Below are 23899 nucleotides of genomic sequence, written 5' to 3' on the forward strand. Positions count from 1 at the left end.
TTCGGGTTAGAGGTGTGGTTAGGGTAATGGTTAGGGTTGGGATTAGGGTTAGGGGTGTGTTTGGGTTAGGGTTTCAGTTAGAATTGGGGGGTTTCCACTGTTTAGGCACAACCGGGGCGTCCGATCTCAATTCCAGACAATTCAGCGATGAAAAAGTAAAACAGTGCTCCTTCCACTCCGAACTATCCCGTGCGCCCAACATATGGGGTATCATCCTACTAAGGAGAAATCAGACAACAACTTTTGGGGTCCAATTTCTCTTTTTGCCCTTGAAAAAATAAAAATTTGTTGGCTAAAAAAATCATTTTTGTGGGAAAAAATGACTATTTTTATGGCTCTGCATTGTAAACAGCAGTGAAACACTTGGAGGTTAAAAGCTCTCACATCACATCTAAATAAGTTCCTTTGGGGATCTAGTTTCAAGTATCGGGTCACTTGTGGGGGGTTTCTACTGTTTAGGTACATCAGGGGCTCTGCAAAGGCAATGTGACGCTTGCAGACCTTTCCATCTAAGTCTGCATTCCAAGCAGCGCTCCTTCCCTTCCGAGCTCTGCCATGTGCCCAAATGGTTGTTCCCCTTCACATATGGGGTATCAGCGTACTCAGGACAAATTGGACAACAAATACTGTATTGTGGTCCAATTTCTCCTTTTACTGTTGGGAAAATACAAAACTGAGGGCTAAAAAATAATTTTTGTGAAAAAAAAAAGATTTTATATTTTCACAGCTCTGCATTATAAACTGTAGTGAAACACTTGGGGGTTCAAAGTTCTCACAACACATCTAGATAAGGTCCTTGGGAGGTCTAGTTTCCAATATGGGGTCACTTGTGGGGGGTTTCTACTGTTTACGTACATCAGGGGCACAGCAAACGCAATATGACACCGCAGACCATTCCATCTTAGTCTGCATTCCAAATGGCAATCCTTCCCTTCCGAGCTCTGCCACGCGCCCAAACAGTGGTCCCGCCCCACATATGGGGTATCAGCGTACTCAAGAAAAATTGCACAACAACTTTTGGGGTCCAATTTCTTCTGTTACCCTTGGGAAAATACAAAACTGGGGCAAAAATATGATTTTTGTGAAAAAATATGATTTTTTATTTTTACCGCTCTATATTATAGACTTCTGTGAAGCAGTTGGTGGGACAAAGTGCTCACCACACATCTAGATAAGTTTCTTAGGCAGTCTACTTTCCAAAATGGTGTCACTTGTGGGGGGTTTCAATGTTTAGGCACATCAGAGGCTCTCCAAACACGACATGGCGTCCTATCTCAATTCCAGTCAATTTTGCATTGAAAAGTCCAACGGTGCTTCTTCCCTTTCGAGCTGTGCCATGCGCCCAAACAGTGGTTTAACCCCACATATGGGGTATCAGCATACTCAGGACAAATTGTACAACAACTTTTGTGGTCCAATTTCTCCTATCACCCTTGGTAAAATACAACAAATTGGAGCTGAAGTAAATTTTTTGTCAAAAAAAGTTAAATGTTCATTTTTTTTCAAACATTTTAAAAAATCCTGTGTGTAATCCTGAAGGGTAAATAAACTTCTAAAATGTGGTTTTGAGCATCTTGAGGGGTGCAGTTTTTAGAATGGTGTCACTCTTGGGTATTTTCTATCATATAGACCCCTCAAAGTGACTGCAAATGTGATTTGATCCCTAAAAAAAATGGTGTTGTAAAAATGAGAAATTGCTGGTCAACTTTTAACCCTTATAACTCCCTAACAAAAAAAAACTTTGGTTACAAAATTGTGCTGATGTAAAGTAGACATGTGGGAAATGTTACTTATTAAGTATTTTGTGTGACATATCTCTGTAATTTAGGGGCATAAAAATTCAAAGTTGGTAAATTGGGTAAATTTCCATTTTTTTCACAAATAAATGCAGGTAATGTCCAAGAAATTTTACCAGAATCATGAATTACAATATGTCACGAGAAAACATTGTCAGAATTATCAGGATCCGTTGAAGTGTTCCACAGTTATAACCTCATAAAGGGACAGTTGTCAGAATTGTAAAAATTGGCCCGGTCATTAACGTGCAAACCACCCTTGGGGGTTAAAGGGAACCTGTCACCCCCAAAATGGCTGGTGAGGTAAGCTCACCGGCATCAGGGGCTTATCTACAGCATTCTGTAATGCTGTAGATAAGCCCCCGATGTTACCTGAAAGAGGAGAAAAAGACGTTAGATTATACTCACCCAGGGGTGGTCCCGGTGCGGTCTGGTCAAATGGGTGTCTCCGGTCCGCTCCGGCGCCTCCCATCTTCATTCCATGACGTCCTCTTCGGGTCTTTACGCCGCGGCTCCGGCGCAGGCGTACTTTGTCTGGGCAGAGCAAAGTACTGCAGTGCAACAAACTTTATTAATTTGTATAAAAACAAACAATTAAAAATAGCCAACAGTGCTACAAGTGAGCCAAGAGAAAAACATACAGGCATCACCAAAAGATGGGTAGATAAATTACTAAAGTAACATCCTGCATATGGGTTCCTCAATACATGAGTCATAAACACCGGGGTAAAACAGAGCACTATACACAGAGCACATTATACACATAGAAACCCTGATCCTTGAATCCCTTAGTCACCAGTATAAAGAAATATCTCTATGGGTAAACAGATACAGGGTTTGAAGTGAAGATAGCAAACTATATACATGTACTAATGCCGTCCTTGAGGCCAAAAGAGGCCCTCAATGTTAGAACCCCTAAAGTATAAGTTATAGGGATATGCAGAGAACCGTAACATAAATCAAATAACACTTACCAACATACAAATGGTGATGCCACAGCCCCAATGCGCATTTCGGCAACGTGCCTTCGTCAGGGGGAGTGGCATCACAACGGAAACATGCCCTTTTTGTATGAACGGTGGCCAATAAGCGAGTACGGTGTCATAAATCACATGGTCGGAAGATAGACCCAAGAGGATCATGGTACTTGTAGTCAAAAGCTGGACTCACATGGTTCCAAGTGGCGCATGACGCCCGGCATCCCCAGATAGAGTGGAGCCAGCGAGTGCGTCATGACTGGAGGCAGGACGCCGGAGAGGACTCCCCGGCCGCACACCTAACAGGTGCGAGCAGGGAGCCGCCCCCGACATCCGCCCACAGCCAGGGAGAGACGCCGTCGCCGGCAACACCCACCGGGGCACCCGTACGCATGCGCACAGACCATGAATGATATCAGCCTATCCCACATATATATATCAAACCCTGTATCTGTTTACCCATAGAGATATTTCTTTATGCTGGTGACTAAGGGATTCAAGGATCAAGGTTTCTATGTGTATAATGTGCTGTGTGTATAGTGCTCTGTTTTACCCCGGTGTTTATGACTCATGTATTGAGGAACCCATATGCAGGATGTTACTTTAGTAATTTATCTACCCATCTTTTGGTGATGCCTGTATGTTTTTCTCTTGGCTCACTTGTAGCACTGTTGGCTATTTTTAATTGTTTGTTTTTATAACAATTAATAAAGTTTGTTATCTGTTCATAAATACGTGGTTTTTCTCTATAAGTTTCAATTGATATTTTGCATAGAACTAGTTTCTATCCCTTTTTGAATTGGACACAGTTTTTGATTTTGGATTTTGTAACCATTTTTGCTACATACTTCTAATGTGTCCTTAGCAAGAATAACTATATGCTATTAAAGTACTGCAGTGCGCAGGCGCCGGGCCTCTCTGACCTTTCCGGCGCCTGCGCACTGCAGTACTTTGCTCTGCCCTGAACAGGGCAGACAAAGTACGCCTGCACCGGAGCCGTGGCATAAAGACCCGAAGAGGACGTCATGGAATGAAGATGGGAGCCGCCGGAGCGGACCGGAGACACCCATCCGACCTGACCGCACCGGGACCGCCCCTGGGTGAGTATAATCTAACGTCTTTTTCTCCTCTTTCAGCTTACATCGGGGGCTTATCTACAGCATTACAGAATGCTGTAGATAAGCCCCTGATGCCGGTGAGCTTACCTCACCAGCCATTTTGGGGGTGACAGGTTCCCTTTAAGGGATTAAACAGATTGATATGTCACACAAAATAGTTAATAAATAACATTTCCACATGTCTACTTTATATCAGATCAATTTTTAATTTTTTTTTCAGGAAGTTATAAGGGTAAAAATTTGTCCAGCGATTTCTCATTTTTCCAACAGAATTTACACTACCATTTTTTTAGGGACCACCTCACATTTGAAGACACTTTGAGGGGTTATATAGTAGAAAATACACAAGATTGACACCATCCTAAAAACTGCACCCCTCAAGAAGCTCAAAACCACATTCAAGAAGATTATTAACCCTTCAGGTGATTTACAGGAATATTTGGAATGTGGGGAAAAAATGAACATTTAACTTCTTTTCCCCAAAAAAATTAATTTAGCCCCATTTTTTTTCTACTTTCATAGGGTAACAGAAAAAAACGGACTACAAAATTTGTTGTGCAATTTCTCCTGAGCATTCTGATCCCCCATATATGGGGGAAAACCAATGTTAGGGCGCACAGCAAAGCTTGGAATGGAAAGAGTGTCGTTTGACTTTTTGAACCCAAAATTTGCAGGAATCATTAGAGTATGCCATGTCCCTTTTGGAAAGCCTTTGATGTGCCTAAGCAGTGGAAACCCCCACATGTGACCCCATTATACAAACTAGACCCCTCAAGGAATGTACTTAGATATGTGGAGAGCATATCGAACTCCAAGGTGATTCACAGAGGTTTATAACGTTGAGCTGTGAAAATAAAGAAATCACATTTTCCTCACAAAAATGTTACTTTAGCCCCATTTTTAAATTTTCACAAGGGTAACATGAGAAGTTGCACCATGCAATTTGCTGGGCAATTTCTCCTGAGTACGCCGATGCTCCATATGTGGGGGAATACTACTTTTGAGGCACAGTGCAAAGCTCAGAAGGGAAGAAGCGCTATATTGAAGTTCCGATTTTGCTGGAATGTTTTGAGGGTCACATGTCACATTGGCAGAGCCCCTGATGTGCCAGAACAACAGAAACCCCCCATATGTGAACTCATTTTACAAACTACACTCTCCAGTGAAATAATCTAGGGAAGCAGTGATCATATTGAGACCACATGTACCTCACAGAATTTTATACCATTGAGTGGTGAATGAAGAAAGAATAAATTACATTTTTACTGCTAAAATGTTATTTTAGCCCCACGTTTTTAATTTTTTAAGAGCTAAAATGACATTTTTTTTTACAACAAACTGAGGTCCATTTTTTCCAGAGTGCGCCAATACACTATATGTAATTGGGAAATATATTTCAGGCACATTGCAAAGCTCAGAAGGGAAGGAGCATCACACTATAGTGCAGATTTTACTGTTATGGTTTACGAGTGCCATGACCCACTGGGAGAGCCCATGAGGTGTCAGGACAGCAGAAACATCCAAAAATGACCCCATTTTGCAAACTGCACTGCACCTCTCAATGAATTCATCTAGAGGTGCAGTGATCATATTGACACCACGGCTCTGTCACAAAATGTTATACCATTGGGCAGTGAAGGCTCCATAATATGTTCAACAATTTCTACTGAACGTGGTAATACGCAATATGTGGCTGTACAGTTACTGTATGCTTAGCCATATGGACAGACTAAGGAAGGATGGAGCGCTATTTGCACCCTGAAGCACAGATTTTCCTATATTAGTTTGTGGATGGTGGTTAAGCAGCCACAGTCAAATTAAAAAGAACTTCAAGATGTCCTGCATGCTCAGGGTGCATCAGTATCAACGCAAGTTATTTGTTGACAACCAACACTGCTGACTCAGAGACTTTAAAAAGCTAAACTGCATTTTGCAAAATGTGCATGAGTAAGCCAAAATCTTTCTTGGAAAGTGTCTTGTGGACAGATGTGACCAAGAGAGAGCTTTTTCGTAAACCACATCATTCTATTGTTTACTGAAAATGAAATGAGGCCTACAAAGAAAAGAACACTTTACCAACAGAAAAAAAATTTGGTGGAGGTTCAAAGATGTTTTGGGGTTATTTTTTTGCTTCTCGTGTTAGTGCCTTAACTGTGTGCTAGGCAGCGTGAATTCTGAAGATTACCAAAGAATATTGGGTTGCAATGTAGTGCTCAGAAAGCTGGATTTGTGTCATAGGTCATGGATCTTTCAGCAGGACAACGACCCCAAACATACTTCAAGAAGCACCCTGAAATAGATGGAAACACAGCACTGGAGAGTTCTGAAGTGGTCAGCAATTTGTCAAGATCTAAATCCCAATGAACAACTGAGGAAAGATCTTAAAATTGTTGTTGGGAGAAGGCTCTCTTCAAATATGAGAGACCTTGAGCAGTTTGCAAAAGAAGAGTGGTCCAAAATTCCAGTTGGCAAGTGTAAGAAGCTTGTCGATTGTTATAGGAAGAGATTGACTTCAGTTATTTATTCTAAAGGGTGAGCAACCAAATGTTAAGTTGAGGTTGCCAACAATTTTGTCTGGCCCATTTTGGGGCTTTTGTGTTTTCTCTTTTGTGTTGCTAGAATACACACAAAGGAAATAAAAATGCATACAACAAAACATCTGTAATTGCAATAACTTTGTGGAAGAAATATTTCATTTTCTGGAACCTTTTACAAGACTGCCAACACTTTGAGCCATGATTTTATGTACAGAGCAATGACTGAAGTCGCATCAGCCACACTTCTATGACTAAAAGCCAGTGGCTGCTGAGAGGAATAAAGTTCAATTCCTACTAATAACCGGGCTTTCATATCTGCAGGTCGAAGAGCATTTGGGGACATGACAGGTTCCCTTTTAATATTTTTCAAAACGTTATTTTTACACTTCAATTTATTTTTAAGTACTTTGGGGAACTTGAACCAATGACTGATTGGATATAACATGCATTTCAATGCTACAGTATTGTTGTTCATAGTAAAAAAAAATAATCAGTCTCTTCTATGACTACCAGTCTGCGACTTGACAACACAGGAGAAATAATATGGCAGTTTCGGAGTCGTTCAGTAATTTACAGCAGAATTTAAAAGGTTAACAGCAGTGATCAGGGGTATAGCTGATCACTGCTGTTTCACCAGATGATAGTTATGTAACATAGTTGTAAACTACCCTTCAATGGAGCAGGCTTTGCTTTTGAGCCCACTCCAAACACCCTGACACCCTCCATGACATAATAGTGTGCTATGGAATATCAAAAGGTTAAACTACATTAATGTTTTATAGAATATAAATATAAAGCTAATGTTATTGGCACACAAATTGGCCAATCTGTCTGTGCCCACCAGCCATGACAAGGTGTAACATTCAGATATGAGCAACAAACATTGAGGAATATGTGGAGGAGACATGAACGTAGGCAATGGAGGGAGTGAGAGTCAAAGTCTGACAGAAGGGAAGCAGGAAGGATAAGAAATAGCCAGTATGTAATCAAAAGCAGCAGAAGGCCAGTAGAAAGTAGTAAAAAAAGTATGTCCTAAATACCAGAAGCATGTGCTGCTATAATAAATAAATCCTCCTTATTCATGATTAGTCATGACTCCCTTAGCCCTCCCTACGGCCACTGAGGCTTCTTCCCTTTTATTTGCAACAGTCATGAGGATACGTCATAAACAGAGGGAAAAGACAAAAGCATAGTCAAGTAACAGTTTGAGGTCAAAATGCAGGGAGGATAGCTGATCAAAGCAGGATTAGACAAATGGAGGGTCAGAATGAGGTCCAAGATCAGGCAGCGATAGATCAACAAGCAAGGCATTAGGCACAAGGAAAACAAATCACATAGAGCTGAAGCTACAACTGACAACAATCTGGGCCTTCCAGCTCACTTAAATAACTGAGCAAGAGAATAGGCATCAGCTGGTGAGAGCTCAGCACCTACCAGTTTCAAATTGGACTGTTGAGCTGTCAATTAAAACACAGACAGCTCAGTATGCCATTGCTCCAATCTGGACAATTGAGCTGTCAATCACTGTAAAAAGATACTGAGGGTTAGAATCATTACAGTACTTCCTCTTCTAGGGGAGCTACCAGATTCCCAGGAAACTTCAGAGATGGAAGGCCCTGACTAGCCACTCGGCCTTCACGTCTCAACTTGGGACCCAGGATCTCTGCTTACGTCTCTATCCCCTACAGTGGATGAGGTGTTGGAAGTAATTTCAGACCCTATGAGGTTTGCCACTCTGCACATCATTCTCAATGAGAGCAACACCACTGAGGGGACAAATTCCTTCAACAAGGATTTATAGAAGGCGTGAGGGATGTGGAGAGAAGGAAGAACCTTAAACTTAATTGACCACTTCCAGAATTTCAAAGGGACTACTGAACTTTGGACCCAACTTAGCCAAAGGTACTTTAAGTTTAATATTTCTGGATGACAGCTAAACCCTATCTCCAACCTTAATAACAGGACCCACTAACCATCTTCTATCGGCATTCCATTTTTGGTGAGTCTGAGCGTTTCCAATATTCTTTTGAACCTGCCTCCTGACATACCAAAGTCCCACAGAGATTTTCACCCCAGGACATTCAGAACAAATCACAGAAAACTCACCAAAATTGGGATGAAAACCATAATTATAGAAACACTGAGAGGTTCCAGTGGACTGATTTACCTGATTGTTAAAGGCAAGCGCAGCAGCAAAGAGCAGTCCTCCTGGTGAGCTGCTACAAAGAACCATAAAATGTGTTCCAAAGATTGATTTGTCCTCTCAGTCTGTCACAGATGTGGTTTGTGGAACCACTGTGCCACTAAGCGACCACCTGACTGTTCACTAGAGCCTCTGATTTGTGAGGTTAGACTTGGCTCCCAATGAACACCAGGTGCCACTCCAGGACAGACCAATGGACACACAGCAGCTGGACCCAGAGGACAGACTGGAGGGAGCAACTAACAGAGTTTGTATTAGGATGCAGCAGCCAGTTCGCATCTGAGTACAGCAGACAGAGTTTGCATCAGAGTACAGCAGGCAGTGTTTGTATCGGAGTGCAGCTGACAGGATCTGCAGTAGAGTTCAGCATGCAGGGTCTGTATTAGAGTGCAGCAGGCAGGATCTGCAGTTGAGTGCAGCAGGCAGGATCTGCATTAGAGTGCAGCAAGCAGGGTCTGCAGTTGAGTGCAGCGGGGACTGGTATGCAACCTTACACAACTTAGATTGCAAACAGGAAGGTTGCTTAGGCACCTACCCACTGGGGAGGAAGCAATATATACATAATATCCCACCGCTATTGGCTGGAGAGGAAATAGAAAGTGCATGCGCTGGCCCTTTAAGAGGGCTGGAGCGCAGGGGTGCATGCCTTAAGGACATGGCTAGAGGACTAGCTGTAAGCATGCAGAGCACGGTGAAAGGAAGAACTGTCTGCAGCATGGGTGATTTAAGAGACACACCAAAGACCCTGCCTATCAGAGCAGGGATCTGGCATGATGCTAACACAGTCTGATCAATGGTTTCAGGGTGGTATGCAAAGTAAAATGACACGTCAATCTCCAATTTAAAACAAAAAGCTCTCCAGAATTGAGAGACAAATTGCACTCACCTATCAGACACAATGTTAAGAGGGAGCCCATGTAGCCTTACAATGTGAGAACTAAACAACATAGAAAGTGCCTTTGCATTAGGTAATTATGACAAAGGAACAAAATTAGCTTGTTTGCTGAATCAGACAACAACCACCTAAATAGCAGTTTTCCCACCAGACAAAGGCAAATCAGTGATGAAATCCATGGAAAAATGGATCCACGGTCTTTCTGGAATTAGCAATGGAGCAAGTTTCCTGACTATCTGGTTATGACTGAATTTAGCGGGTGCGCACACTTCACAAGTGGATACAAAATCTATAATACCTTTAAGCTCTGATGGCCACCAAAAAAAATCTAGTAATTGTTTTCAGTGTAGCGGTGTGACCCCAAAATGACTTCTGAAGACAGAAACATGGAACTCCTCGGACAGACAAAATCTTAGGTACACAGGCACAAATAATGTGAACCCTGGAATAACATAAGGAGCCAACGCCTGGACTTTTAAAGTATCTCCTCTTCCAACTCTGAAGTTAACATGAAAACCACAATATCCTCAGGGTTTGTTTCCACTGTCCGGAATGGCAGCGATTTGGACGCAGCAGATACCCTTTCTGTACAAAGCGCTGCCGACTTTTGTACGCTCGGCGATTCCGCATATGTTCATTGAACACATGCGGAATCACCGCATCCTATACATAGACTGTGTAATTTATCTTGCGGAGACTCAGTATCTCCGCAAGATAAATAGACAAGCTGCTGTCTATAAAGATGTGCCGCATGTCCGGTTATGCAGGTCTGCCACCTGCGTCTTTGAACGCATAGTGGAAATGGGATTTCATAAAATCCTCTCCACTATGCTGTAACATCTGGACGCTGCAGATTGGAGGCTGCGGCTGCATGCAGCATCCAATCCACAGTGTTTCCTGACCATGGAAACATACCCTTAGGAAAGATGGAAGGCGTAGGTTCTGGAGGAGAAATTGAATCAAGACTGCTAGGCAAATTATCAGCTTTCACATTCTTGAACCCCGGCCTTAATTTGAAAGATAAATTAAACCTAGAGAAAAAGAAGTAACAAATGGCCTGTCTGGGAGTTAATCGTTTAGCTGACTCAATGTAAGCTAGATTTTTGTGATATATGACTACAGTAATTTGATGAACAGCCCTTTCCAAAAAATGCCTACATTCCTCAAAGGCCAGTTAAACAGCAAGTAGCTCACAATTCTCAACATCATAATTTCTTTCAGCAGAGAAAAAAATGACATGGACATAGGTGTTTCAGAATTTTGGGCCCCTGCGAAAAAACGGGCCAAACCCCAACCTCTGAAGCATCAACCTCCACAATGAATTCTTGGAGATCAGGTTGGATTAAAATGAAATCAGACATGAAATACTCCTTTAATTTTTCAAAAACCCTGATGTAAAGCTTCAAGGTGAAAAGGTTGAATCCAATCAATTATGGCCTGAACCTTCTCAGGGTCCATGTTAAACCACTCTGCAGACAAGATAGATCCCAAGAACGGAATTTTGTGAACAGAAAAAAAAAATTATTTAATTTCACAAAGAGTTGTTCCTCAAGCTTTCTAATTCTACATGAACATATTCCTGGTTTGAGTTCAAATCGAGAGAGAAAATTAGAATATCATCCAAGTACATCATAACAAATCTTCCAAAGCAATCATAAAATATATCATTTATAACATTTTGGAAAACAGCAGGTGCATTGGATAACCCAAATGGCATGATAAGATTTTCAAATAGACCCTCTGATGTTAAGAATGCCATTTTCCACTCATCATCATTCCAGATGTGTATTAAATTGTAAGCCCTTCTATGATCAAGTTTAGAAAACCACGTAGGTCCCATAGGCTAATTATATAGGTCGGGGATGAGTGGAAGCTGGTATATATTTTTAACTGTGATCTTGCTTTGTTCCCGGAAATCGAGGCTAGGTCAGACAGCTATAGGGGAGTAGGATAGACAGATATGACCCTGCCATAAACTTTCGATAACATATTCTTTCATGGCTGTCCGTTCAGGCGCAGAAAAGTTGTAAAGGCGAGCTCTAGGTAATTTGGCAACAGGGACAAGATTATCAGCTCAATCAGAAGGACAAAGGGCAGGTAGTATCTCCCCATCATTTTCCGAGAACACAACTCTGAAGTTCTGCAGGAACCCTGGCAGACCCTTCAGACTAGCGGAGCATATTTGTACCGATTTTAGACATTTCTTGTAACAATTGCAGCTCCATTTAACAATTTCCTTCTGACATCAATCAACACAGCAAGAAAATTATCCCAAACAAAACAGGAGATGGATTCAGTGTGAAATGTTCCCGCTTGTAGAGTGAAATCCACCCTTACCCTTTTGACCAAATTCCAGACTAATTGTGTCTTGTCAATAACAAAAATTTGAAAGGGTCTTTTAAACTAACTGTCACTAATCCTAACTTTAGAGCCAGTCCCAAATCAATAAAGTTAGCAGCAGACATGCAGCTAATGAATGCCAATGCTGATAACATCTGGGTCTTGAAGGAAAACATCAGTACACTATCAGAGGAAGAAAAAGGTACCTAGGAGTTTGGATACATTCCTCAGCTATCACCCAGACTCTGATATTCTCCTGATAGTTTGATAGCCTGAGAATGAGTTGGGCACTTCTTGAGAAAATGTCCTGTGAGTAGTGTTGAGCATTCCGATACCGCAAGTATCGGGTATCGGCCGATACTTGCCGTATCGGAATTCCGATACCGAGATCCGATACTTTTGTTGTATCGGGAATCGGTATCGGGACCATATTAATGTGTAAAATAAATAATTAAAATAAAAAATATTGATATACTCACCTCTCTGACGCAGCCTGGACATCACCGCTGGTAACCGGCAGCCTGCTTTGTTTAAAATGAGCGCGTTCAGTACCTTCCATGACGTCACGGCTTCTGATTGGTCACGTGCCGCTCATGTGACCGCCACGCAACCAATCAGAAGCCATGACATCATCCCTCAGGTCCTAAATTCCTAATTCTAGGAATTTAGGACCTGAAAATTACGTCACGGCTTGTGATTGGTCGCGTGGCGGTCACATGGGTGGCCACGACCAATCACAAGCCGTGACGTCATCTAAGGCCCTGAACGCGCTCATTCTTAAGAAGGAAGGCTGCCGGAAAGAAGCAGGGCGTGTCCGAGGGTGAGTATATACCTAATAGGAATATACTCACCCTCGGCTTCTTTCTGGCAGCCTTCCTTCCTAAGAATGAGCGCGTGAAGGGCCTTAGATGACGTCACGGCTTGTGATTGGTCGCGGCCGCCCATGTGACCGCCACGCGACCAATCACAAGCCGTGACATGATTCTCAGGTCCTAAATTCCTAGAATTTGGAATTTAGGACCTGAGGGATGACGTCACGGCTTCTGATTGGTCGCGTGGCGGTCACATGAGCGGCACGCGACCAATCAGAAGCCATGACATCATGGAAGGTACTGAACACGCTCATTTTAAACAAAGCAGGGTGCCGGTTACCAGCGGTGATGTCCAGGCTGCGTCAGAGAGGTGAGTATATCAATATTTTTTATTTTAATTCTTTATTTTACACATTAATATGGTTCCCAGGGCCTGAAGGAGAGTTTCCTCTCCTTCAGACCCTGGGAACCATCAGGGATACCTTCCGATACTTGAGTCCCATTGACTTGTATTGGTATCGGGTATCGGTATCGGATTAGATCCGATACTTTGCCGGTATCGGCCGATACTTTCCGATACCGATACTTTCAAGTATCGGACGGTATCGCTCAACACTACCTGTGAGAGGACAGTGTAGACAGAATCCAAAATCTTATCTAGATTTTCTCTCCACAACAGGAAGACTGGCAACTCTAACTTCCAAAGGCTTCTCCTACGGTAAAGGGACTTGCTTTGTTGAAGTATAAAGGGCAGCCTTCTGTTCGCCACGTCTCTCACGGATTCTGCTGTCAATTTGTATGTCCTGGGTCATGACCTCCACCAGGGAACAAGGGGCATCATGAAGAACCAGAGCATTCTTAAAGAGCCTCGGAAAGACTTTTGTGAAGCTGCCACCTGAAAGCTGCATCATTCCACAGAACTTTAGTGGACCACTGTCAGAACTCTGTGGTTAGTGGACCACTGTGCAGTAGTCATCAGCAATGTGGTCCTTCTGTTCATGATCTTTGTCTCAGCGACCTGGATCCCATTGAATTTGTCATAGATCAAACCTAAAAAGTACAAAAAGGCATCCACAAAAGACCATTCTAGGACCTATGGGGACAAAGAAAATGCCCAGGTCTGAGGACCCCCTCGTAGTAGGGATATGACTATTCCCATAAAATGGAACTGATCCTCTGACAACACCCTAAATTGGTCTTTCTCTTATGATAATTTACCCAGCAGCACTGCACTCCACGAAACTGGACAACTGAGTTGTCAATCACTGCTCAGACATACTAAAGTGTGGAAGTGTTACAGTATGAAGTTTTGCATCATATCACAACTCAGCTATCTATTTTATAGTTGGCATCAGTTCCTGTTTTGTTCTTTTTTTAAACTGTTGTGATCCAGTGTTGTTTTGGTTCCGCATTAGGAAAACATCATATTAGATTTTATAGAAGCCAGTTATTAATTTCAAGATATATTATATCACCCGTCAACTCTAACCCTTTGGGGTGGATTAATTTAGTTTTGACATCATTTTGAAAGAAATCCCATCCCTTCTTTTATAGAGGAAATAAATCTTAAAAGTAAATAGTCAAACATACAGGAAAGATATATATCTTGGTACTGTGTTAGCCAGTGGATAGAAAAATATGTAGAATTGAGAGTCCTCAGTGGTTGATAACTTTTAAGGGCTAACTGAAAAGATGGTAACAAATTGCAAGCTTTCGAGACTACTCAGGTCTCTTCATCAGGCATAGACTAAAACAATCAGAGGACAATAAAACATTCCTTATCTATGAACTCCTTCAATATTTATGGACATAAATGTTATCACTCACATAATGGCAATTCTGCTTCACATCACCTGTCTTGTCTATGGCATTTTTTTGGGCTGTGTTGTGCAAAAATATGTGATTCTTCAGAATTTGTTAGCCTATGCCTGATGATGAGACCTGAGTAGTCTCGAAAGCTTGCAATTTGTTACCATCTTTTCAATTAGTCATTAAAAGGTATCAACCACTGAGGACTTAATTCTTCATATTTTTCTATTCAAACATAAAATTGTATAAACAATCATATAACAATATAATTTTTTTATTTCTTGTTTTTGAAATGTTTGTTTTAGATCATATATACAATCAGAAATCCTAAAGATGTCGCAGTGTCCCTTTATTATTTTTCAATAATGAGCAATTACTGCAAAGATCCAGAAAATATGGATAGTTTTCTAAAAGGATACTTCGCTGAAAACAGTAAGTATTTAAAATTAATGTAAACTTACAAAATTGTCAGTTTTAAGCAGATTCTTTGCTCTCATATTTTATCTATTGCAGTGCCATATGGATCTTGGTTTAAGCACGTCAAGGGATGGATGGGATTGCTGGGTAAAGAAAACTTTATGTTTCACACTTATGAGGATCTTCAGAAGGTAAATCTTTAATATGAAATTATTGGCATGTAGAGGAAACATTTTTATGAATATCCATTTTAAGTATAGAAATAAACCTCATAAAAAGGTTAAAAATGTAATAGATTTAAATCTCTACTTTGAAAAACCAAAATTTTAGGAGAATGGATGTTATATCATCCAAATGTGTGATTAAAGAGAGCCTGTTAGCACAATTGTGTTAAGTAAAGTAAATACATGGCTGTAATGCCACAGAAATACAAATTACGTTAAAGCTTTTAGTGAAGAAATCCACTTTTTGGTTCTTCTTTAATCACCTTTTGAATCTTTCTGCTAATTAGATTTTGGTGCACAGGGGCCGGACTGTGCACTGGATATTCTCCTCATTACAGTATGTGCTTCCTCTTTCTGAAGTGGAGGCTTCAAGCAGAGAAGGGAGGTAATTGAAAAAGATAAGTGGAGAAGCCAAGGAAAGGAATCACAGACAGGAACGAGAAGACCCAGTGTTCATTCGGGCCCTGCGCACTGAAACCTATTTAGCAGAAAACTTCAAATGGTGATTAAAGAAGGAAAACAAAGTCAACAAAATGTATTTCTTCACCAAAAGTAGGGATCCAAGGGGTATTGTTTCTCCTTGTGGAGAGTGACAAGACAAGTATGCCGCAATGAGGAGACTTTCAAGCCGCAATGCTTCTCTGGGAAATATGCAAAGAGACCATTGCATATTTCCCAAAAGTGCATTTCGGCTTGAAAGTCTCCTCATCTCAACATACTTAACATGTCACTCTCCTTCAGGAGAAATAAGAAATAATACCCCTTAGATCCCAGTCAGACGCCTTTCAAACAGCCTAATCAGATCTCACACTTTGCGCTGATAAGGGGCAGTACACTGAAACACATTGTCTGCAAATTAAGGTTCCGGTTTTGGATTTTATCCTAAGTCATGTGACAAGGCTTGTTAAACGGTCGACATTGATTTCTAGGATTGCTTTTTTTATAGGTGGCATTAAAGTTCTAGTACTCTTGCTCTCTGAAGAGATAATTAGCATATTCATCAAAAGTATAAATTCAATTAGTAATACAGCACCATTACAGCTATGTCTTTAATTAACAATACAAATCATGCTAACAGGTTCTCTTTACATGCCTATAGCTCTCTGCATTTTAAGTCTTTGGTTACAGCTAAGCAAAAGAGCCAAAGTCCGATGGCTGTCTTTCCATGATTAAAAGTCATAGGCAAATCCTTTCAATCAGTGTGGTTTAATATATATGTATATTGTTTAAAAAATCATCTTAGCCCCTTTATGACATTTGTCATAAAAATACGTCCCTGTATCATGGGCCTATTTGACCAGGTACTTATTTTTACATCATTGCGATTGCCCATGCACACCGTCCGTGTGCAGGCTATCGCAGCCGGGTGTCAGCTGATTTTGACACCTGACTGCCGGCACTAAGTGCCAAGAGAGGTCATGCACCACTCCTGGCACTTTAACACCTTAAATGCTGCAATCGAACGTGATTGCAGCATTCCAGGAGCCGGCAGAGGGATGACATCAGAGACCCTGCTGTGTGATGCAGGCTTCCGATAGTTGCCATGGTGAGCTAATGCTGTCATGATGACATCAGGGTCACCAAAGCAAAGGAAAGTTGCTTGATCATGCACAGTGCAGTTCAGTGCAACTTTCTCTGTCAGTGCAGAGCTGACAGTTTATACAACATGGAGATGCTGCTGCATTCCCATGCTGTAATCAGCCTGCAAAAAATGCTGGTCCCATAGTAAGACAATGCAAAAAAGCTAAACAAAAGTAAAAGAAAAAAAATTAAACATAATTTTAAAAATATTATTTAAAAAAATCTAAAATAATAATATAAAAATCTAAAGATATTGTATCCATAAATAATTATTTGTATTGAAAACAATAAAAGTACACATATTTGTTATTGCCGCGTCTGCAACAACCCAACCCAATAACCCAACCTATAAAACTGTCTCACTAGTTAACACCTTTAGTGAACACCATAAAAAAAAAACAAGGCAAAAAAAACCCCTTTATCATCATACTGCCTAACAAAAAGTGGAATAAAAATGTGATCAAAAAGATGGATAAAACCAAGTATGGTACTGCTAAAAATGCCTGCTTGTCCCACAAAAAACAAGCCACCATACAGTTCCATCAGCGGAAAAAATAAAAAAGTTATAGCTCTCAGAATAAAACGATGCACAAATAATAATTTTTTTCTATAAAATTGTTTTTATTGTGTAAAAGAGCCAAAACATAAAAGACTATGTAAATGTAGTATCGCTGTAATCGTACTAACCCGAAGAATAAAACTGTCTTATCAATTTTACCACAAAAAGAATGGCAAAAACACCTCCCCCCCAAAAAAAAATGACAGAATTGCTGTTTTTTGTTCATTCTGCCTCCCAAAAATCGGAAAAAAAAGTGATCAAAAAATGTAATGTGCCTGAAAATGGTACAAATAATATCGTCAACTGATCACGCGGAAAACAGGCCCTCGCATGACTCTGTCTCTTAGCTCTCAAAATATGGTGATGCAAAAACTATTTTATGTTTTTAGTGTGTGACAGCAGCCAAGCATAAAACTCGATATAAATTTGATAAAGCTGTAATCGCACCGACCAGAAGAATACAGTCACATAGTCACTTATACGGCACGAGGAAAAATAAATTAAACAAATTATTTTCTTGCTATTTTTTCATTCTGCCTCCCAAAGATTGTAGTAAAGCTCGGCGCACATTTATCCTGCCCTCTGCTCTGAGTTCTTGCAGCTGGGCTTCTGTGTAAATCTCTGAAATACTTGTTTCATACAGAATCCCTGGAAGAAGATTCCCTATAATGAGACAGATGGAGGCACTGTGAATGCTGTCTGATCTATGAAACAGCAGTGTCCATATTTTTAGGATTACATAAAAGTGGTGTAAGCCACAGTTTTAAACAATGTGAAAAGAAGGACACCGCTGAACAGAAGCCAGACGAAAGTCCATAGAAACTCTGCTGCCTCACTATAGTTAATAAATCCCACAGGAGTTTCATCTGAACCATATCACTCAGAGATTTAGATGGAAGCCCCTGGGGAGACATGGGGGGTGGTCGGCACGTGCCCAGGTCCGCTAGCCAAAACTGCACAGACCAGAGTCTAACCCTTCCACTCACTCACTGGGATACTGGCAGCTGTTACTTCAGAGCTCCCAGGGTCGGCTACCCCACCTATGGTATGCACACAGAGAGGAGGTAACTACAAGTGTAGGGAGATGACAGTCCATTCAAGTACAAGGCCAGTTGACCCGAGGGTCACAACCTGGCTTCTCCGAACATCTCCTTGGAGCCAGGCAAACGGCTGGTCCCAATCCTTGCTTTTTCCAAATGTATCATGGTTCAGAGATGGTCAATGGAGCAGATCTGTATTCTTCCAACTGGGTCCAAAAAAACCCAGTTTTTTTCCTCAAGGATAGATCTGTGTCCCTTGTGATGGGGCCATGATGAATTTGCAGCAGTCCTGTAGGGTCCCCTGGATGTTTGGATATCTTGGCAGAATCTCTGCCTCTCTCTCTCTGTCAGAATATACAAAGGAATATCACCTCTTTTTATGTTTAAAAGGAATCTGTCACCATGTTTGGCCGATATGAGTTATGGCCATCACCTTTCAGGGCTTATCTACAGAATTCTATAATGCTGTAGATAAGCCTCCAATCCAACCTGCAAGAGAAGAAAAATATGTTTTATTATACTCACCTGGGGAAGGTCTGGTCCGATAGTTGCCGCAGGTCCTGCTCCCATCTTCTTGTGATACCACCCTCCTGCTTGCTTCATAGCTCCCCAGCATTGCACTTCTGTAAAGGTGTACCTCTCTGCCCTGTTGAGGGCAGTGCAAATTCCTGAAGTGCGCAGGCGCTGGGCCTCAATGACCTTTCCTGATGCCTGCACAATGCTGTACTTTACTCTGCCCTTAATAGGGCAGGGAAGTACACCTGCGCAGAAACATGATGCTGGGGAGCCATGAAGCAAGCAGGAGGGCGGCATCACAAGAAGATAGGAGGTGCCATACCAGGACCTGTGACAGCCATCGGACCAGACCGCCCCCAGGTGAGTATAATAAAATGTATTTTCTTCTCTTGCAGGTTGGATCAGGGGCTTATCTACAGCATTATAGAATGCTGTAGATAAGCCCTGAAAGGTGATGGCCGTAACTCATATTGGCCAAACCTGGTGACAGGTTCACTTTAAACAAGTGTCCTTCAGTCTAGCCTCTTTGATAAGGGAAAGAATGGTGACAACCAATTCGCTTTGTTTGATTATGTAATCTATTTCCATTTATTTTACTCCTCTGCTTTAAAAATCAACAAACTACCTGGCCTAGAGAATGAATAATTAGCATATCCGTAAACATGACTGGTCATCAAGGATAAGTGTAGGATACTAGCAGGTGGTAGGATGCAGTGACACACAGGAGGCAGAGCAAGGGTTAACAGGTTCTTTATATAAAACAGTGATGGTAAGAACAGGGGGATAAAGAAAATGAACGTGCGGATAGGGGAAAATCAAATGAAGTAGATAATAACAGGTTAACTTATCAGTCTCTGTGCGCTGGAGGAAGGTGGCGGCATGAGATGTCTCTGATCTGGCCCTGCAGAAGGGTGATGCACTGTCTCCTTCTGGTGATGAATCCTCCAGGTCCTTCTGCACTTGATATCCTGATCCGGGCACATGATGGGGTAGAGATGAAGGTCAGCAGCACAGTGGAAGAAGCAGAAAGTTCAGTAGACAAGGTGGCAGCAGGAGCACACAGTCCAGCGGACACAGGCATGGTCCGGTCCTCAGCAGGCACCCCAAGAATGGGAGTAAGCGGTGCCTTGGTGGTGGTAAGCGGAGCCAAGGTATGCACTCTATCCTGGTCACTACAACCTATGCAGATGTCTCTCTGGGCTGAGGGTAGCACGTGTCAGCAGTCTTGCTAGGAGGCACAGCTAGCTCATGTGGGTCCGTCAAGAGGGAATCAACCGTCTCACTGCTCACAAGCTCAGTCCCAGCCAAATGTCCTGTCTTCCAGCTCACATCACTATTTAAATCGGACCTGCCCCCACCAGTCATGTGTTCAGAACTGAGGCAGTCAGGAACCTCTTCCCCCTGGAATATTGGTGACAGTCCCGACAGTTCCAGCCCAGACATGCAAGAGGGATCGTTGACCCGGTACACCTCCCTACACTCCCCCACTCTTTTCACTCACCATTCCACGTGCAAGACTGTCGAGGAGAGCATGACTGTTTCTTTTTCTCCTATGTAATTTGTTGCCTGACAAAATTCTCTTGGTCATAGTGATTGGGGGGTTTGCCGGCCATTGTTTGTTCGGAGCTATTCAGATTAGGAGAAGTAGTGGAGTTCTCCTGTGGGGCAGATTCCGGCTGTGGAGAGAGGGCCATGGGTGAACCTGTACCCTCTGACTCCAATCCTTCTGAACTTAATTTTCATCCCCTTCTTCGTCCCCTTCTTCCATTGGTGTATGGTTTACCTCAGGGGCCTCAGGCTATTCATCTGTTCAAACCAGGTTTTTAGATAGGCAAGGTCAAAGCATATTCAGGTGAAGATTTCGAGTGGGAGCATCCTCTTTTCCCTCAAGCTGGACTTCATACACCACGAACTTATTACTAATTTTTAAAGATTTGCTCATTGCATATCCTGCACCTGATACTTTGGAACTGCTATGCAGTTAGCTATCCGTGTGGTTAGAAGATTGAGTAGCAGACAGAATGAAGAGAAGGCTCTTATAATGCTGAACCTAGTCACTCAGGAGAGCCCCGTCGACAGCGGGGAACCGATGCAACTTGGGGCGATGTCCACTCGTTCCTAGGAGAGGGAGAAGAGGCTTTCTGAAGGGCTATGCTTGTATTGTGGTAAGGCTGACCATTTTATTAAGCAATGTGAGGTTCGCATAAGGAAAGAAAAAAAAAAAGGTCAGTAGGAGTAAAACTCCAGTTCGTATTGCGTTTTTTACGGTCCGCAGGAGTTTTTTTTTTCTGGTAATACCACATATCAAGGTCATTCCATTGATTTTCAGGTAATGGTTGATTGTGGTTCTGCACTTAATTTGATTGATCAACTATTCCTAGACAAATATAAGTTTGATTCTGAACCATTGTCATCTCCTATTCCTGTTGTGGCTATTGATAACACTCCTCTGGAACATGGGTGTATTTCTCGAAAGGTTACAGCGTTCCCACTTATTGTGAATATGGAACATCAGGAGTGTATAGGCTTGTTTGTCCTTGACCAATTACCTTGCCCAGTCGTCCTGGGTTTACCCTGGTTAAAAATGCACAATCCTTTTCTGGACAGGTTGTCTAGTACTATAAGGTCATGGAGTCACAGGTGTTATGGTAATTGCTGTAATGTTCACATTGCTGCTGTTGTGAAGAAGGAGCTCCCTGAAGCCATTCAGGATTTCTGGAGGGTATTTTTTAGAGATTGATTCGCAAGCTCTACCACCCCATAGAGATTATGACTGCGCTATTGAGGTCGTCCCAGTTGACATACTTACTAAGAGTTGTTTATTTAATCTGACGATTCCCGAGAGGGAGGCTTTAAAAGAATACCTACAGACTAGTTTAGCTCCAGGTCATATAAGACCCCCTAAGGATGGGGCCTTAGGCCGTGTCTGGATTTTCGGGAGATTTATAAGATCACTGTGCACAATCCTTATCTGTTGCTGCTAATTCCTGATTTGTTTAACCAACTAACCGGAGCGAAGTGGTTCTCTAAGATTGACCTTCGTGGGGCATATAATTTGCTTCAGGTGAAGGAGGGTGATGAATGGAAGACAGCCTTTAATACCCCGGAAGGTCATTTTGAGTGTCTGGTGATGCCTTTTGGCCTTACTAATGCGCCTGCATTTTTTCAAAATTTCATTAAAGACATTCTGAGGTTGTTGATCGGTAGGAGTGTTATTGTTTATTTGGATTATATTTTGATCTATTCACCTGATCTGGAGTCACATTGGCAGAGAGAAATTTTGAGCGAAAACTCACTCTTTGCTAAATTGGAGAAGTGCGAGTTTGTGGTACAGAAAATGAGTTTTTCGGGGTATTTTGTCTCCAGTGATGGGTTTGAGATGGACTCGGTGAAGGTTCAGGCAGTGCTGGAGTGGCTTAGGCCTGAATGTTTGAAGTAGGTTCAGAGATTTTTAGGGTTTGCTAATTATTACAGAAAATTCATAAATAATTTTTCTGTGATCGCTAAACCTATAACTGATCTCACCAAGAAGGGTTCTTATACTGTCCAATGGTCCTCTGAGGCTGTTAAGGTTTTTGATCATCTCAAGGAGAGGTTTAGCTCTGCTCCTCTTTTGATCCAAACAGATGAGACCAAGCTATTTCTGGTAAAGGTTGATGCCTCTTCAGTAGAGGTGGGGGCAGTTCTGTCCCAGGAGGGAGATGATGGGGTGCCTTCCTGTGCTTTCTTTTGAAAAAATTTTTCGGAGACTGAGCTCAACCATGATGCTGGGAACAGAGAGTTGCTGGCGGTTAAACTCGCCTAGAGGCCCAGAATGCTGCACCAACTAGCACTCCGTATGGTAAAGCATTTGTGCCTAGAGCCTTGCGGAGAGCTTTTTTTGCTGAATGTCATGTGTCTCAGTTGGCGGGTCATCCAGGGTTTTCGGAAACTAGGAAGTCGATCGGGTGAAGTTTCGGGTGGCCAGGGTGGCAAAGAGAATTCGTCAAGTGGGTGCGTCAGTGTACTGTGTGCGCTAGGTCGAAGGCCTCACATGCCCCGGCTGCCGGGTTTCTGTGCCCTTTGGAGGTTCCCAATTTGCCATGGTCACATCTTTCTATGGATGTTATCACCAATCTGCCGGTCTCTGAGGGTTTTTCTGTCATCTGGGTTGTTGTGGACCGGTTTAGTAAGATGTGTCATCTGGTCCCGTTCAATAAATTACCCTGCGCCAAGACTCTAGCTAAGGCATTTGTGAAAGAGATTATCAGGCTCCATGGGGTTCCCACGGACATTGTTTACGATAAAGGACCACAGTTTGTGGCTCGCTTTTGGCGTGCTTTTTGTGACAGATTAAAGGTTCATTTGTAATTTTCATCAGGTTATCATCCGGAGTCCAATGGACAGGCCGAAAGGAAGAACCAGGACTTCGAGCAGTTTTTGAGATGTTTTGTAGCAGACAATTAAGATATGTGGTCGGAATATCTACCACTAGCTGAGTTTGCTCTTAATAATCACATGTCTTCCTAGGCTGGGTGTTCTCCTTTTTTTGCTGTACAGGGAGGCATCCATCTTTCGGTCCATTTTCAAAGATTGGGGCAGAGGTGCTTGAGGAGGAGAGTTTTTCTGGAAATTTGGACAGGGTTTGGACTAATGTACGCCATAATCTGAAAGAGGCAAATAGGAGGTCAAAGAAATATTTTGACAAGAAGGGAGGCATTGTTTGCAGTTGGGGACAGGTCTGGTTGTCCTCTATCAATCTGCGTTTGAAGATCCCTTCTAAAAAACTGGGGCCTAAGTTTGTAGCACCCTTCAAAGTGGTTCAGGTTGTCAACTCGGCAACGGTGAGATTAGACATCCCCTCGTCCTGGAGAATTAATTCAGCTTTTCATGTATCTTTACTGAAGAAAATTGACACACCAGATAAGGAGGCGATGCCGACTGTTCCTCCAGTTGATGAGGACAGCGAGATTGAGATTTCACGCATTTTAGATTCCAGGTTGCACAGAGGAAGGTTTTTAGTAGAATGCAGAGGGAGGGGAAACCGTAACCCAATATATGAATGCATTGCAAGTCTGTTCTTTATGTGTGAAGAA

At 42.2% G+C, this 23899-nt stretch overlaps 1 protein-coding gene across 1 annotated transcript in view; it reads left to right on the top strand.

Moving 5' to 3' along the window:
* LOC143770143 (sulfotransferase 2B1-like) overlaps nt 1-23899 on the top strand; it is a 244788-nt gene that overhangs the window by 190338 nt on the left and 30551 nt on the right. Inside the window, exons 4-5 of the mRNA XM_077259473.1 lie at nt 14793-14919; nt 15001-15095. Coding sequence (XP_077115588.1) covers nt 14793-14919; nt 15001-15095 — 222 coding nt within the window. The remainder of the gene's footprint in view (nt 1-14792; nt 14920-15000; nt 15096-23899) is intronic.

Source organism: Ranitomeya variabilis, chromosome 4, assembly GCF_051348905.1.
Source record: "Ranitomeya variabilis isolate aRanVar5 chromosome 4, aRanVar5.hap1, whole genome shotgun sequence".
NCBI lineage: Eukaryota > Metazoa > Chordata > Amphibia > Anura > Dendrobatidae > Ranitomeya > Ranitomeya variabilis.